We start from the raw sequence: 13,343 nt of genomic DNA on the forward strand, positions 1-13,343 counted from the left end.
CGCGACTGATTTTCGAACGCAGCTACCACTGACCATTGAGCAATAAGACAGGTGATTGACTCGTTCGCTCAATTGGTGCTTGAATCATGCGAGATTCCCCAGCGCGTATGAGCCAATTGAAACAGATTGGCCCCTAAATAAGCAGAGCTGCGACGAGTGGAGGGGAAAGTGCAGATGGCGAAGGCACCGTGGAGGGAAGGCAGAGCGCTTCGCACAGAGGCAGTTAGAACTGCCAGCCGCAGGGGCGCAGATTTTAACTACAGTGCTAGTCTTTCCTGCGGGGACACGCGCTCGGCAGTAACACACTGTAGAACACAGTGCAAAGATACGATTTGGCGGTATGAGCTGATATTTTATCTTTCTGGAAATGTATGTTAGCGCCCGCACCTGATATTTTGTAGAAGAGCCATACTCGACGTGCCAAAGAGGCGCACGTGACTCGCTAGCTGCGGTTTTGCCGACCACTGGGTGTTCCAATCGCGATTGGAATGTATCAGATGTGTTGGCAGCAGAAATGCTCGAACTTCTCGATTCATTTCGTGTTGGCGTAGGATTCAGCGACAACAAGGCTACTACGGTACAATTTATTACTGTGAAGTGTGGGAGCACTGACTGTTCTAAGGTAACTTGCTGTGAATCCGCTTCAAAAAAATTAATTTATTGGTTTCCATTTTAAATTGACATTTAGAGTTTTTAACGAAATCGTGGTTTAAATAACTGAACTTGCCATCAGGAAGTTATTTAAAAACAGATTTAAATGTCTGTTGGTGTGCATCCATCCCCATTGTTTCTGCTACATTCACACGTCAGTGTTATTAGACACCTGTTCGAGATATATATATATATATATATATATATATACAATTGTTTTTCAAGCTGATAGTCCTGCTAAAAGATCCACTTTGCAATGCTCTTGGGTTTCTCTTGTATATCTTGTTGCTTAATTATCATTATCGAAAATTATTATATGTGTAACTTGTTTTAATATGGGACAGGTAACAGGTGTGAAGTTCCAGAGTTACTACGGATATATTCTGGGTTTAATGTTAGACAATCACTGTTGGCATTTGATTTCAAGAGAGTAGCAGATGACGAAAAGTAGGTTTTTGAGGCAACTAAGGACGCCAGAATGACAAAGAGAAACAAGAAATGGAAGAGAGAAGATGAGAAACATGTAAACCAAGACGATTATGCAACTGGGATGTATTAGGAACAACAGAGGTGAGCCATAAATCAACTATAACTTTCAACTGAATTTACCTAAAATTACATTTTCTGACATGTTTATTTCATGCACAAAAATCTATAAGAGCTAGAAGTCTAGAATTTTTGGAATTTTTCAGCGTACTATTTGGAGGAAATTAGACCACAGACACTAATGTACTATCAACAGGAAGGGAAATACATAGTGATTAATTATCAAAAATAAACCTTAATTTTGATTATCAGATTAAATATTTCTAGAATAAATGCGTTGTTCTTGTAATGACGTCATTGTAATCCAATTTTGTTGGTGTGCATGTTGTTAAAGAGTAATTAAAGTTTCAAGCATCTAAGTGAGATAATTACTCAGTGCATAGAATGCAAGTATCGATAGACATATAAAAGTGTAAATTACTGCTCTTCACAAATAACTATAATAACGACAACGTGAGAACAAAGTGATTGATTGTATATCAAAATGTTCAGCAAGAAACTCTCACCCAGCAAGGTGGCGCAGAGGTTATCACACTGGACTCGCATTCGGGAGGACGACGGTTCAATCCCATCTCCGGCCATCCTGATTTAGGTTTTCCGTGATTTCCCTAAATCGCTTCAGGCAAATGCCGGGATGGTTCCTTTGAAAGGGCATGGCCGATTTCCTTCCCAATCCTTCCCCTTACCCGAGCTTGCGCTCCGTCTCTAATGACCTCGTTGTCGACGGGACGTTAAACACTAACCACCACCACCAAGAAACTCTCCAACAATTTTCATCCTAGTAGGAGACCACGTTTTTCAGTTAGAGCCGTGTAAACTTTATGCAGATTGTTAGTATTTTCTAAGCATTAAGAGGGAAGTTACTTTAAACGCCTCTGTGCGTGCTATAATTAGTCTAATCTTATCTTCACTATCACTATGACATGTACCCCCCCCCCCATGAACCATGGACTTTGGACCTTGCCGTTAGTGGGCAGGCTTGCGTGCCTCAGCGATACAGATAGCCGTACCGTAGGTACAACCACAACGGAGGGGTATCTGTTGAGAGGCCAGACAAACGTGTGGTCCCTGAAGAGGGGCAGCAGCCTTTTCAGTAGTTGCAAGGGCAACAGTCTGGATGATTGACTGATCTGGCCTTGTAACAATAACCAAAACTGCCTTGCTGTGTTGGTACTGCGAACGGCTGAAAGCAAGGGGAAACTACGGCCGTAATTTTTCCCGAGGGCATGCAGCTTTACTGTATGATTAAATGATGATGGCGTCCTCTTGGGTAAAATATTCCGGAGCTAAAATAGTCCCCCATTCGGATCTCCGGGCGGGGACTACTCAAGAGGATGTCGTTATCAGGGGAAAGAAAACTGGCGTTCTACGGATCGGAGCGTGGAAAGTCAGATCCCTTAATCGGGCAGGTAGGTTATAAAATTTAAAAAGTGAAATGGATAGGTTAAAGTTAGATTTAGTGGAAATTAGTGAAGTTCGGTGGCAGGAGGAACAAGACTTCTGGTCAGGTGACTACAGGGTTATAAACACAAAATCAAATAGGGGTAATGCAGGAGTAGGTTTAATAATGAATAGGAAAATAGGAATGCGGGTAAGCTACTACAAACAGCATAGTGAACGCATTATTGTGGCCAAGATAGATACGAAGCCCACACCTACTACAGTAGTACAAGTTTATATGCCAACTAGCTCTGCAGATGACGAAGAAATTGAAGAAATTTATGATGAAATAAAAGAAATTATTCAGATAGTAAAGGGAGACGAAAATTTAATAGTCATGGGTGACTGAAATTCGAGAGTAGGAAAAGGGAGAGAAGGAAACATAGTAGGTGAATATGGATTGGGGCTAAGAAATGAAAGAGGAAGCAACCTGATAGAGTTTTGCACAGATCATAACTTAATCATAGCTAACACTTGGTTTAAGAACCATGAAAGAAGGTTGTATACATGGAAGAACCCTGGAGATACTAAAAGGTACCAGATAGATTATATAATGGTAAGACAGAGATTTAGGAACCAGGTTTTAAATTGTAAGACATTTCCAGGGGCAGATGTTGACTCTGACCACAATCTATTGGTTATGACCTGTAGATTAAAACTGAAGAAACTGCAAAAAGGTGGGAATTTAAGGAGATGGGACCTGGATAAACTGAAAGACCCAGTGGTTGTACAGAGTTTCAGGGAGAGCACAAGGGAACAATTGACAGGGATGGGGGAACGAAATACAGTAGAAGAAGAATGGGTAGTTTTGAGGGACGAAGTATTGAAGGTAGCAGAGGATCAAGTAGGTAAAACGACGAGGGCTAGTAGAAATCCTTGGGTAACAGAAGAAACATTGAATTTAATTGATGAAAGGAGAAAATATAAAAATGCAGTGAATGAAGCAGCCAAAAACGAATACAAACGTCTCAAAAATGAGATCGACAGGAAGTGCAAAATGGCTAAGCAGGAATGGCTAGAGGACAAATGTAAGGATGTAGAAGCTTATCTCACTAGGGGTAAGATAGATACTGCCTACAGGAAAATTAAAGAGACCTTTGGAGAAAAGAGAACCACTTGTATGAATATCAAGAGCTCAGATGGAAATCCAGTTATAACCATAGAAGGGAAAGTAGAAAGGTGGAAGGAGTATATAGAGGGTCTATACAGGGGCAATGTTCTTGAGGACAATATTATGGAAATGGAAGAGGATGTAGATGAAGATGAAATGAGAGATACGATACTGCGTGAAGAGTTTGACAGAGCACTGAAAGACCTGAGTCGAAACAAGGCCCCGGGAGCAGACGACATTCCATTCGAACTACTGACGGCCTTGGGAGAGCCAGTCCTGACAAAACTCTACCATCTGGTGAGCAAGATGTATGAGACATGCGAAACACCCTCAGACTTCAAGAAGAATATAATAATTCCAATCCCAAAGAAAGCAGGTGTTGACAGATGTGAAAATAACCGAACAATCAGTTTAATAAGCCACAGCTGCAAAATACTAACACGAATTCTTTACAGACGAATGGAAAAAATAGTAGAAGCCGACCTCGGGGAAGATCAGTTAGGATTCCGTATAAATACTGGAACACGTGAGGCAATACTGACCTTACGACTTATCTTAGAAGAAAGATTAACGAAAGGCAAACCTACGTTTCTAGCATTTGTAGACTTAGAGAAAGCTTTTGACAATGTTGACTGGAATACTCTTTTTCAAATTCTAAAGGTGGCAGGGGTAAAGTACAGGGAGCGAAAGGCTATTTACAATTTGTACAGAAAGCAGATGACAGTTATAAGAGTCGAGGGACATGAAAGGGAAGCAGTGGTTGGGAAGGGAGTAAGACAGGGTTGTAGCCTCTCCCCGATGTTATTCAATCTGTATATTGAGCAAGCAGTAAAGGAAACAAAAGAAAAATTCGGAGTAGGTATTAAAATCCATGGAGAAGAAATAAAAACTTTGAGGTTCGCCGATGACATTGTAATTCTGTCAGAGACAGCAAAGGACTTGGAAGAGCAGTTGAATGGAATGGACAGTGTCTTGAAAGGAGGATATAAGATGAACATCAACAAAAGCAAAACGAGGATAATGGAATGTAGTCGAATTTAGTCGGGTGATCCTGAGGGTATTAGATTAGGAAATGAGACACTTGAAGTAGTAAATGAGTTTTACTATTTGGGGTGCAAAATAACTGATGATGGTCGAAGTAGAGAGGATATAAAGTGTAGACTGGCAATGGCAAGGAAAGCTTTTCTGAAGAAGAGAAATTTGTTAACATCGAGTATAGATTTAAGTGTCAGGAAGTCATTTCTGAAAGTATTTGAATGGAGTGTAGCCATGTATGGAAGTGAAACATGGACGATAAATAGTTTGGACAAGAAGAGAATAGAAGCTTTCGAAATGTGGTGCTACAGAAGAATGCTGAGGATTAGATGGGTAGATCACATAACTAATGAGGAAGTATTGAATAGGATTGGGGAGAAGAGAAGTTTGTGGCCCAACTTGACCAGAAGAAGGGATCGGTTGGTAGGACATGTTCTGAGGCATCAAGGGATCACCAATTAAGTATTGGAGGGCAGCGTGGAGGGTAAAAATCGTAGAGGGAGACCAAGAGATGTATACACTAAGCAGATTCAGAAGGATGTAGGTTGCAGTAGGTACTGGGAGATGAAGAAGCTTGCACAGGATAGAGTAGCATGGAGAGCTGCATCAAACCAGTCTCAGGACTGAAGACCACAACAACAACAACATGACATGTTAAAGTGTTATGTACTGGGTTGTATGTGAATTAATATCGCAGTTCTTGAAAAGGCTACCGGTTAGTTTTGTGATTAAACACACTTAAGAGCTCCTCGTTAGATCATGGAGGCCTAAAACAATGTCTATCAGCTGCTGTGTCATCGTCTGCCTCGCAGTGTGATGCGAATGTGGCGTGGAAAAACATATGGCCAGCACATCCCTCTCCTTCTTGTACCAGTCCTCCCACCAAGGGAAATCCCTTGGCGCTACCAGGAATAGAATGCACATCTTCTGAATGGCAGCCATCTGCACTGCCCAGTTAGCTATGGAGGTAGACAATCTGGATGGTTGTAACTGAAGTGCAGCGAACCATAGAGGACCAGTACAGGCTGTAATTACCATATAGCTACGAAACTTGGTGGATATGCTAAAGAATTAAAGTGTAACCGATTTATTCCGGAAATAAATTAGTTCCTATTTTGACCACAAGGTGCACTTCTGGCGCTGTGAATGCTTACAGATGTTTCCATATACATTGGATTAGGAACAAGATGGAAGCAGGAAAGCTCAAACAAGTGAGAAAGGCATAGTGTTGAAATTAGTGTTAATCGTTCCGGCTTGTCCAATGACAACGTGGATGTCATACCATCATACAAGCATTGTATGGCAACAGATTTTTACCTGATGGCCAAAACTGGAACTAATTTTTTTCCAGCATAAATGGGGTCCACATTAACATAGTAGTATATCTACCAATTTTCATTGCCATAGATAATTACAGCCCACACTGGACCTCTGTCAATAGCTGCACTTTAATTATAACTATCCAGTATAAATACAATGGTTGACAGAAAAAAAGTTAAGCACACAGAAGAGGAGGTGGAAAAGGAATGAAACTTTATGGACTGATAGGGTATGGATGTTCTATCAGTGAGCGCAATACAGAGTCAAATTTACAAATAATTTGGCAATATGAGCACATGTCTCAGTATGACATAGCACCTCTCTCTCTTGGATGTATGCACGGATTCAGTTACGAAGGATTTAATAAAGCCATTGTACACTCTTCTGACGCAAACTGGCTCACAACTGTTGTAACTAGTCCTTGATATCCTGGATACTGGTACTGGCATGGAGCTGAGGTGTGAGCTTTTACCACACATCTTCTGTCAGGGGCAGATATGGGAACTTGCTGACCACAAGAGGACCTAACCATCAGGCAGATTCTTCACAGAGACGCGTGTAATGTGTGGATGAACATTTTCTGTAGAAAAATACTTCTATACTGTCGTTTTAGAGGTAATTCACGAGGATGCAGAAAGTCTGTGACATTCTGTTGTGCTCGCACTGTTACCATGAGCAGTAGGGTAGTGGGGCTGAGGTGCAGAGTGCTTTGTAGCCAGATGTATCCAAGATGGCAGCGATGACGTCATCCAAGATAGCTGCCTGTAGACTTGGCAACAGAGCATGATATCATCCAAGAGGGTGGCCACAACGTCAGCTGATGGCGCGAGTACCATTATCCAAGATGTCGGCTTTTGGCAGGATAGTGCCACGCTGCCCGCCATGCCTCCCTGCCAGGAAATTTGAATTTTGGCGGGAAATTGAGTTATGTGCTCCTATGGGTCACTTGGCAGACCCCCACCGCCTTTTCCGACTTTTTGCATGATGATGCATTATCCTCTTGGAAAATTCTTGACAGCTGCAGATTAAGTCGATAGTGGTACTGCAGGGTGGATTGGTCAAAGACAGTGCTAGGGGGTCTCTAATTTTACCCTAAAACTGTGAGATTGCTCTGTGACTCCCATCTGCATAGAGATAGATCATAAATTATGCACTATGCTCGAGGTGCTGTCTGGTATACTTTGATGATGTATGTGTTCAAGAATTAACAATGAATGGATGTACTGCACAGTCATCTATCCACATCTACATCTACATCTACATCTACATTTATACTCCGCAAGCCACCCAACGGTATGTGGCGGAGGGCATCTTTACATGCCACTGTCATTACCTCCGTTTCCTGTTGCAGTCGCGCATTGTTCGCAGGAATTACGACTGCCGGAAAGCCTCCGTGCCCGCTCGAATCTCTCTAATTTTATATTCATGATCTCCTCCGGACGTATAAGTAGCGGAAAGCAATATATTCGATACCTCATCCAGTAACGCACCCTCTCGAAACCTGGACAGCAAGCTACACCGCGATGCAGAGCGCCTCTCTTGCAGAGTGTTTTGTAAGCCACCTCCTTTGTTGATGGACTACATTTTCTAAGGACTCTCCCAATGAATCTCAACCTGGCACCCGCCTTACCAACAATTAATTTTATATGATCATTCCACTTCAAATCGTTCCGTACGCATACTCCCAGATATTTTACAGAAGTAACTGCTGCCAGTGTTTGTTCCGCTATCATATAATCATACAATAAAGGATCCTTCTTTCTGTGTATTCGCAATACATTACATTTGTCTATGTTAAGTGTCAGTTGCCGCTCCCTGCATCAAGTGCCTATCCGCTGCAGATCTTCCTGCATTTCGCTACAATTTTCTAACGCTGCGACTTCTCTGTATACTACAGCATCATCCGCGAAAAGCCACATGGAACTTCCGACACTATCTACTAGGTCATTTATATATATTGTAAAAAGCAATGGTCCCATAGAACTCCCCTGTGACACTCCAGAGGTTACTTCAACGTCTGTAGACGTCTCTCCATTGAGAACAACATGCTGTGTTCTGTTTGCTAAAAACTCCTCAATCAGGCCACACAGCTGGTCTGATATTCTGTAGGCTCTTACTTTGTTTATCAGACGACAGTGCGGAACTGTATCGAACGCCTTCCGGAAGTCAAGGAAAATGGCATCTACCTAGAAGACTGTAACTAATACTCTCTGAGTCTCATGAACAAATAAAGCGAGTTGGGTTTCACACGATCGCTGTTTCCAGAATCCATGTTGATTCCTACAGAGTAGATTCTGGGTTTCCAGAAATGACATGATACGCGAGCAAAAAACATGTTCTAAAATTCTACTACAGATCGACGTCAGAGATATAGGCTATAGTTTTGCGCTCGACAACACTTCTTGAAAACTGGAACTACCTGTGCTCTTTTCCAATCATTTGAAACCTTCCGTTCTTCTAGAGACTTGCGGTACACGGCTGTTAGAAGGGGGGCCAAGTTCTTTCGCGTATTCTGTGTAGAATCGAATTGGTATCCCATCAGGTCCAGTGGAATTTCCTCTGTAGAGTGATTTCAGTTGTTTTTCTATCCTTGGACACTTATTTCGATGGCCGGCCGGTGTGGCCGTGCGGTTCTAGGCGCTTCAGTCTGGAACCACGTGACCGCTACGGTCGCAGGTTCGAATTCTGCCTCGGGCATGGATGTGTGTGATGTCCTTAAGTTAGTTAGGTGTAAGTAGTTCTAAGTTCTAGGGGACTGATGATCACAGATGTTAAGTCCCATAGTGCTCAGAGCCATTTGAACCATTTTGAACTTATTTCGATGTCAGCCATTTTTTCGTTTGTGCGAGGGTTTAGAGAAGGAACTGCAGTGCGGTCTTCCTCTGTGAAACAGCTTTGGAAAAAGGTGTTTAGTATTTCAGCTCTGTTTCAATGCCATCATCATTCCAGAGTGTCTGGATATGCTGTTTCAAGCTACTTACTGATTTAACGTCAGACCAGAACTTCCTAGGATTTTCTGTCAAGTCGGTACATAGAATTTTACTTTCGAATTCACTGAACGCTTCACGCGTAGCCCTCCTTACTCTAACTTTGACATCTTTTAGCTTCTGTTTGTCTAAGAGGTTTTGGCTGCGTTTAAACTTGCAGTGAAGCTCTCTTTGCGTTCGCAGTAGTTTCCTATTCGCAATGACACTCGCAGAGTAGAGAAGTGACGGTTTAGCGATTATATGGAAATTGGGTAACATGCTGTCGCATCATTGGTCGGTGTTGAAATTACTGTAAAAGTGCTATAATTGTTCGCACTATCAACTGTGATGCTTATTATTACACTACATCGATGGTGTCTTTTCCACCCCGGTGGTCCCGCGGTTCTAGGCGCGCAGTCCGGAACCGTGCGACTGCTACGGTCGCAGGTTCGAATCCTGCCTCGGGCATGGATGTGTGTGATGTCCTTAGGTTAGTTAGGTTTAAGTAGTTCTAAGTTCTAAGGGACTGATGACCACAGCAGTTGAGTCCCATAGTGCTCAGAGCCATTTGAACCACTTTTCCACCCCATCTGTCCACTGGTTCGCTATTGGTTACCACATAATTACTGACTGACATCGTTTTTTTGAGATGGAGAAAGAGTTTTGGTGGAGGGGCAACACTTTCTGGGGATGACTAGCATCAAAACAGTGATCGGGTATATATATGCAATATGAGGAATCAGTCGAAATGGAATACGAAGCCATCAGCTATTCCGTCACTGTGGCAGATGAGTTTAAATGTAAAAGTCGTTAATCACCTTCGGACAGCAGTTTGGAGACTCTTTAAAACGCCGCCAAACTCTTCCAGTTTCCTTATGTTGTAACTGTATTTTATTTAAAATCATCTAGTGTGTGTCGTGTGTTATGGTAGCAGCAGTAGCAACATGATTCATACCGCGTGACTTCTAGTTTTTTGCGAGAACCAATGGATCATAACATGTTAATGTCAGTTTAGAACCTGACACAGAGCTCGAAGTTATGGCGGGAAAAAGCAAAATGTATGGCAGTGTTCAAAGCGTGTTACATCGGAAAAAGCAATGTTTCGAACAACGACACAGGGTCACAGGGAGCGTCTCTTGCGACTCATTGTATAGTTTGTGAGATCATCCTCCTACAGTTCAGGTGAAGCAACTTTACACTGGTCTGATAGATGGATCAATACCTGTATATTTAATAGAATCGTTACATGTGCTTGATGCCGGCACGCAGATAGTTCGTAATTTTTCTCTGCTGGATGGTACAATGATAGAATGTTTGGGTGATAGACATGAATGGAGTCTAATGGATGCGGATCTGCTTCGATGTTGAGTCTTCCTAATTTTCCCAGCAAGAAACACCACCGTAACTGTTTGTACTGTTGTCATGCTGCTGGAGCAGGCTTCATTTGATGCTGACTTTAAACATCGTACACGGGTGATGGAACTACGAGAACATGTTCCCACTTCCACTGTGTGGTCAAAACACTATCCTGTATCGTTAACTCAGCTCACTTTGTTTCTAAACAGGTTGCAGAACGTGATGGATATTGCTCTCTCCGGCTACTGGGTAAAATTGCTTAAATTGATCTCGCTATTAACTGCGGTGTGTATTGCAGTACATTGCTCCATATCAATGATGTCTTTCCAATCCAATGTCAGAGATCGTTGCCACAGGTGCGCACCCTAACCATTAAGGGTGGCTGTGTCACTATACTTTAGACGACCAAGATGCATTCGGGATAGCCGTTCTTTTATATCCTATTGTTTAGTTAACTATACCTGCTTTCGTGTTGGTGAAAGACCATTGTCTCAAAGTGGACAGCGGCCAACACGTGTCGAGAGGCTTCTGGCAGAGTAGCTCCCTCCCTCCCCCCATCCATCCCATAAATGGTTGGAGGGAGGGTGGGGAGAGTGTCTCGATTTTCAGCAGTCTGTGACTGTACATAAAGGAAGACGCCAGTTCAACTATCATCTCCTCTGTAGCCGTTTAGGACGACGATTTTCCCCTGTACATGTGCTGCATTATGACCTGTTCGTTACAATTGCTGGTTTTTTCATGACAGTTTCGAAGTGTAATTAGGACTGTGACACATATTTTACATCAGCTGTGATAGCATGTATTGGCTTCTATTACCTGGGCTGTACGGTGATTTTTAGGAGGCGTCTGTGGCGAACTCCGAAGTCAAACAGTGATGGATACTGTATGCTTACAGGTAATCTACTTTTTAAACTAGTATTTGTTCAACATCAGCATCTCGTCAGTTGAACATATTTCCCCCAAAAAATAATAGAGATATTACCTTTCACCCCTGCCTTTTTCCGCCAGCTTGAAGGTGTAGGGTAGAGTTTGAGTGTTTCTGTCGCTGGTTTCGAATGGTATTGCGAAATTTTTTTCCAGTGGGATAACACCAGTTGTTTTCTATCAACAGTTTTTCCGGCATATTCCGTCCTTGTGTAGCGCTATGCATATAGTTGTGTAATTAGGCCTGATCTTTGTGATTAATTATGTAATTAGAATCGGTATTTGCGTCAGTTTCGAGCGGTGTTGCGAAATTTTTCCCCAGCAAGATAACACCAGTTGTATGTTATCATTAGTTTTTGCGTTGTATTGCGATTTTATGCCATCCTTGTGCAGTGCTATGCATATAGTTGTGTAACTAGGACCGATCTTTGTGATTAATTACGTAATTAGGATCGATATTTGCGTCAGTTTCCCAACAAAAATCAATGAAATACACTAACCTCACCTTCCTGTCCCATAGCTGGACAGTTTCCAAGTGTTAGGGGGTGTACTTAGGCTTTCCATCGAGGAGCACCAGGGTTCGAGTCCCAGAAAAGGGCACCGCCATTTTCAATTTCCCGTCAATTCCAAACTCCTTGGTGGTTTAATTCTGTTAGGGGAGTGAACTTGCGCTTTCCGCTCAGGAGGACCAGAGTTCGAGTCGCTGATACGTTGTGTTTTCTAAGTTTACTGAGTGTTTGTGCACTGCATTATTTTCGGGTGTTTAAGCGTTGTGAGTGTGTTTGCATAGTGTTAGTCATGCATTAGTTCGGTGATCTACGAGTAGTTTGCATGTCTGTATGCTTTGTGCTGCATTATTTCGGTAATTTACGAGTTGTTTGCGTCCTTGTACATCAGTGTACTGGATTATTTACGGATAGTTTGCAGGTCTGTAGACTATTTACTGTGACCTCTAGCACGTCAGGGTGAATGTTTTGTATCAGTGTAATAAATAAACTACGTGAAATCTGTCCCAAATAAATTGCTCCAAAAATAAATGAAGTACACTCCTTCCTCACTCCAGCAGCCCAGAACAGGATGAGTCCCTTTCCTGCCATTTTTCCCATCCAGACTGTCATCTTGGATTACATCATGGGAGGGACGACAGCACCCTCTGGTGGCAGTGCTCCTATTGGCTGAACTGCACGAGCACGTGACCAATTACGGCGCCCTCTATCAGTGAACTCGCGAAATAGCACAGTTCTTTGGTCTGCTGGATCGGAGGCAGTTGTCTCTTGTGGGTTGGAAGTTATAAGTAGGTTTTAGAAATGACAGACAGTTCCAGCAGAGACAGATGTTTCCATGCGATGTGTAATGCAACTGTAATGCATCTGGATGCAAAGCATTTATTTGCAGGACCGTATTCTTCCTCTTCATATGTTCAAGCATTAATGGTCACTTCCATTCTTCATGCAGTGAGCTGTGGATGTACTCCTTGGCTGAATGAGTGCATGTAATACAAGTATTAAAACTCCCCCTGCCTGGCACCAAAATCTCACTAACTGAACACATGCTCCTTCCACACAGACAGTTCAACAAGCACTGATATCTCAGCCAGTGGCAACTCCACACTAAGCCACTACTGCTGCAGGTAGATAATAAATTTAAACAAATTTCAACAAATGTAAGCAAATTTATACAAATTTAAACAAATTATATTGGAATTGAATGACATCATGAGGAATTTCTAGTGGGCGCAACACCATACTAACTCCCCTCAGCTGCAGGAGTAAGCTCTTAGAGCAAAACTGCCTCCAAAATTGAAATTTTCCCGCCCATTTTCCAAGAGGATAACGCGCCATCATGCAAAAAGTCAGAAAAGGAGGCGGGGTAGGGAGACTGCCAGGTGACCCGTAGAAGCAAATAATTCAATTCCCTGCCAAAATTCAAACTTCCCACCAGCAGGCAAGGCAGGGAGTGTGGCACTTTCCCACGGAAACCTACCATCTTGGATA

The 13,343-nt window shown here is 42.5% G+C and overlaps 1 protein-coding gene across 1 annotated transcript in view; it reads left to right on the forward strand.

Annotated features, from left to right (window-relative positions):
• The first annotated feature begins 205 nt into the window (after positions 1-205).
• The window catches only part of LOC126299306 (mucolipin-3-like), a 180,953-nt gene continuing 167,815 nt past the window's right edge, over positions 206-13,343 (forward strand). The window contains exons 1-2 of the mRNA XM_049991107.1: positions 206-622; positions 996-1,221. Coding sequence (XP_049847064.1) covers positions 1,191-1,221 — 31 coding nt within the window. The 5' untranslated portion in view covers positions 206-622; positions 996-1,190. The remainder of the gene's footprint in view (positions 623-995; positions 1,222-13,343) is intronic.

The sequence above is a fragment of the Schistocerca gregaria genome, chromosome X, assembly GCF_023897955.1.
Source record: "Schistocerca gregaria isolate iqSchGreg1 chromosome X, iqSchGreg1.2, whole genome shotgun sequence".
In the NCBI taxonomy this organism is placed as follows: domain Eukaryota; kingdom Metazoa; phylum Arthropoda; class Insecta; order Orthoptera; family Acrididae; genus Schistocerca; species Schistocerca gregaria.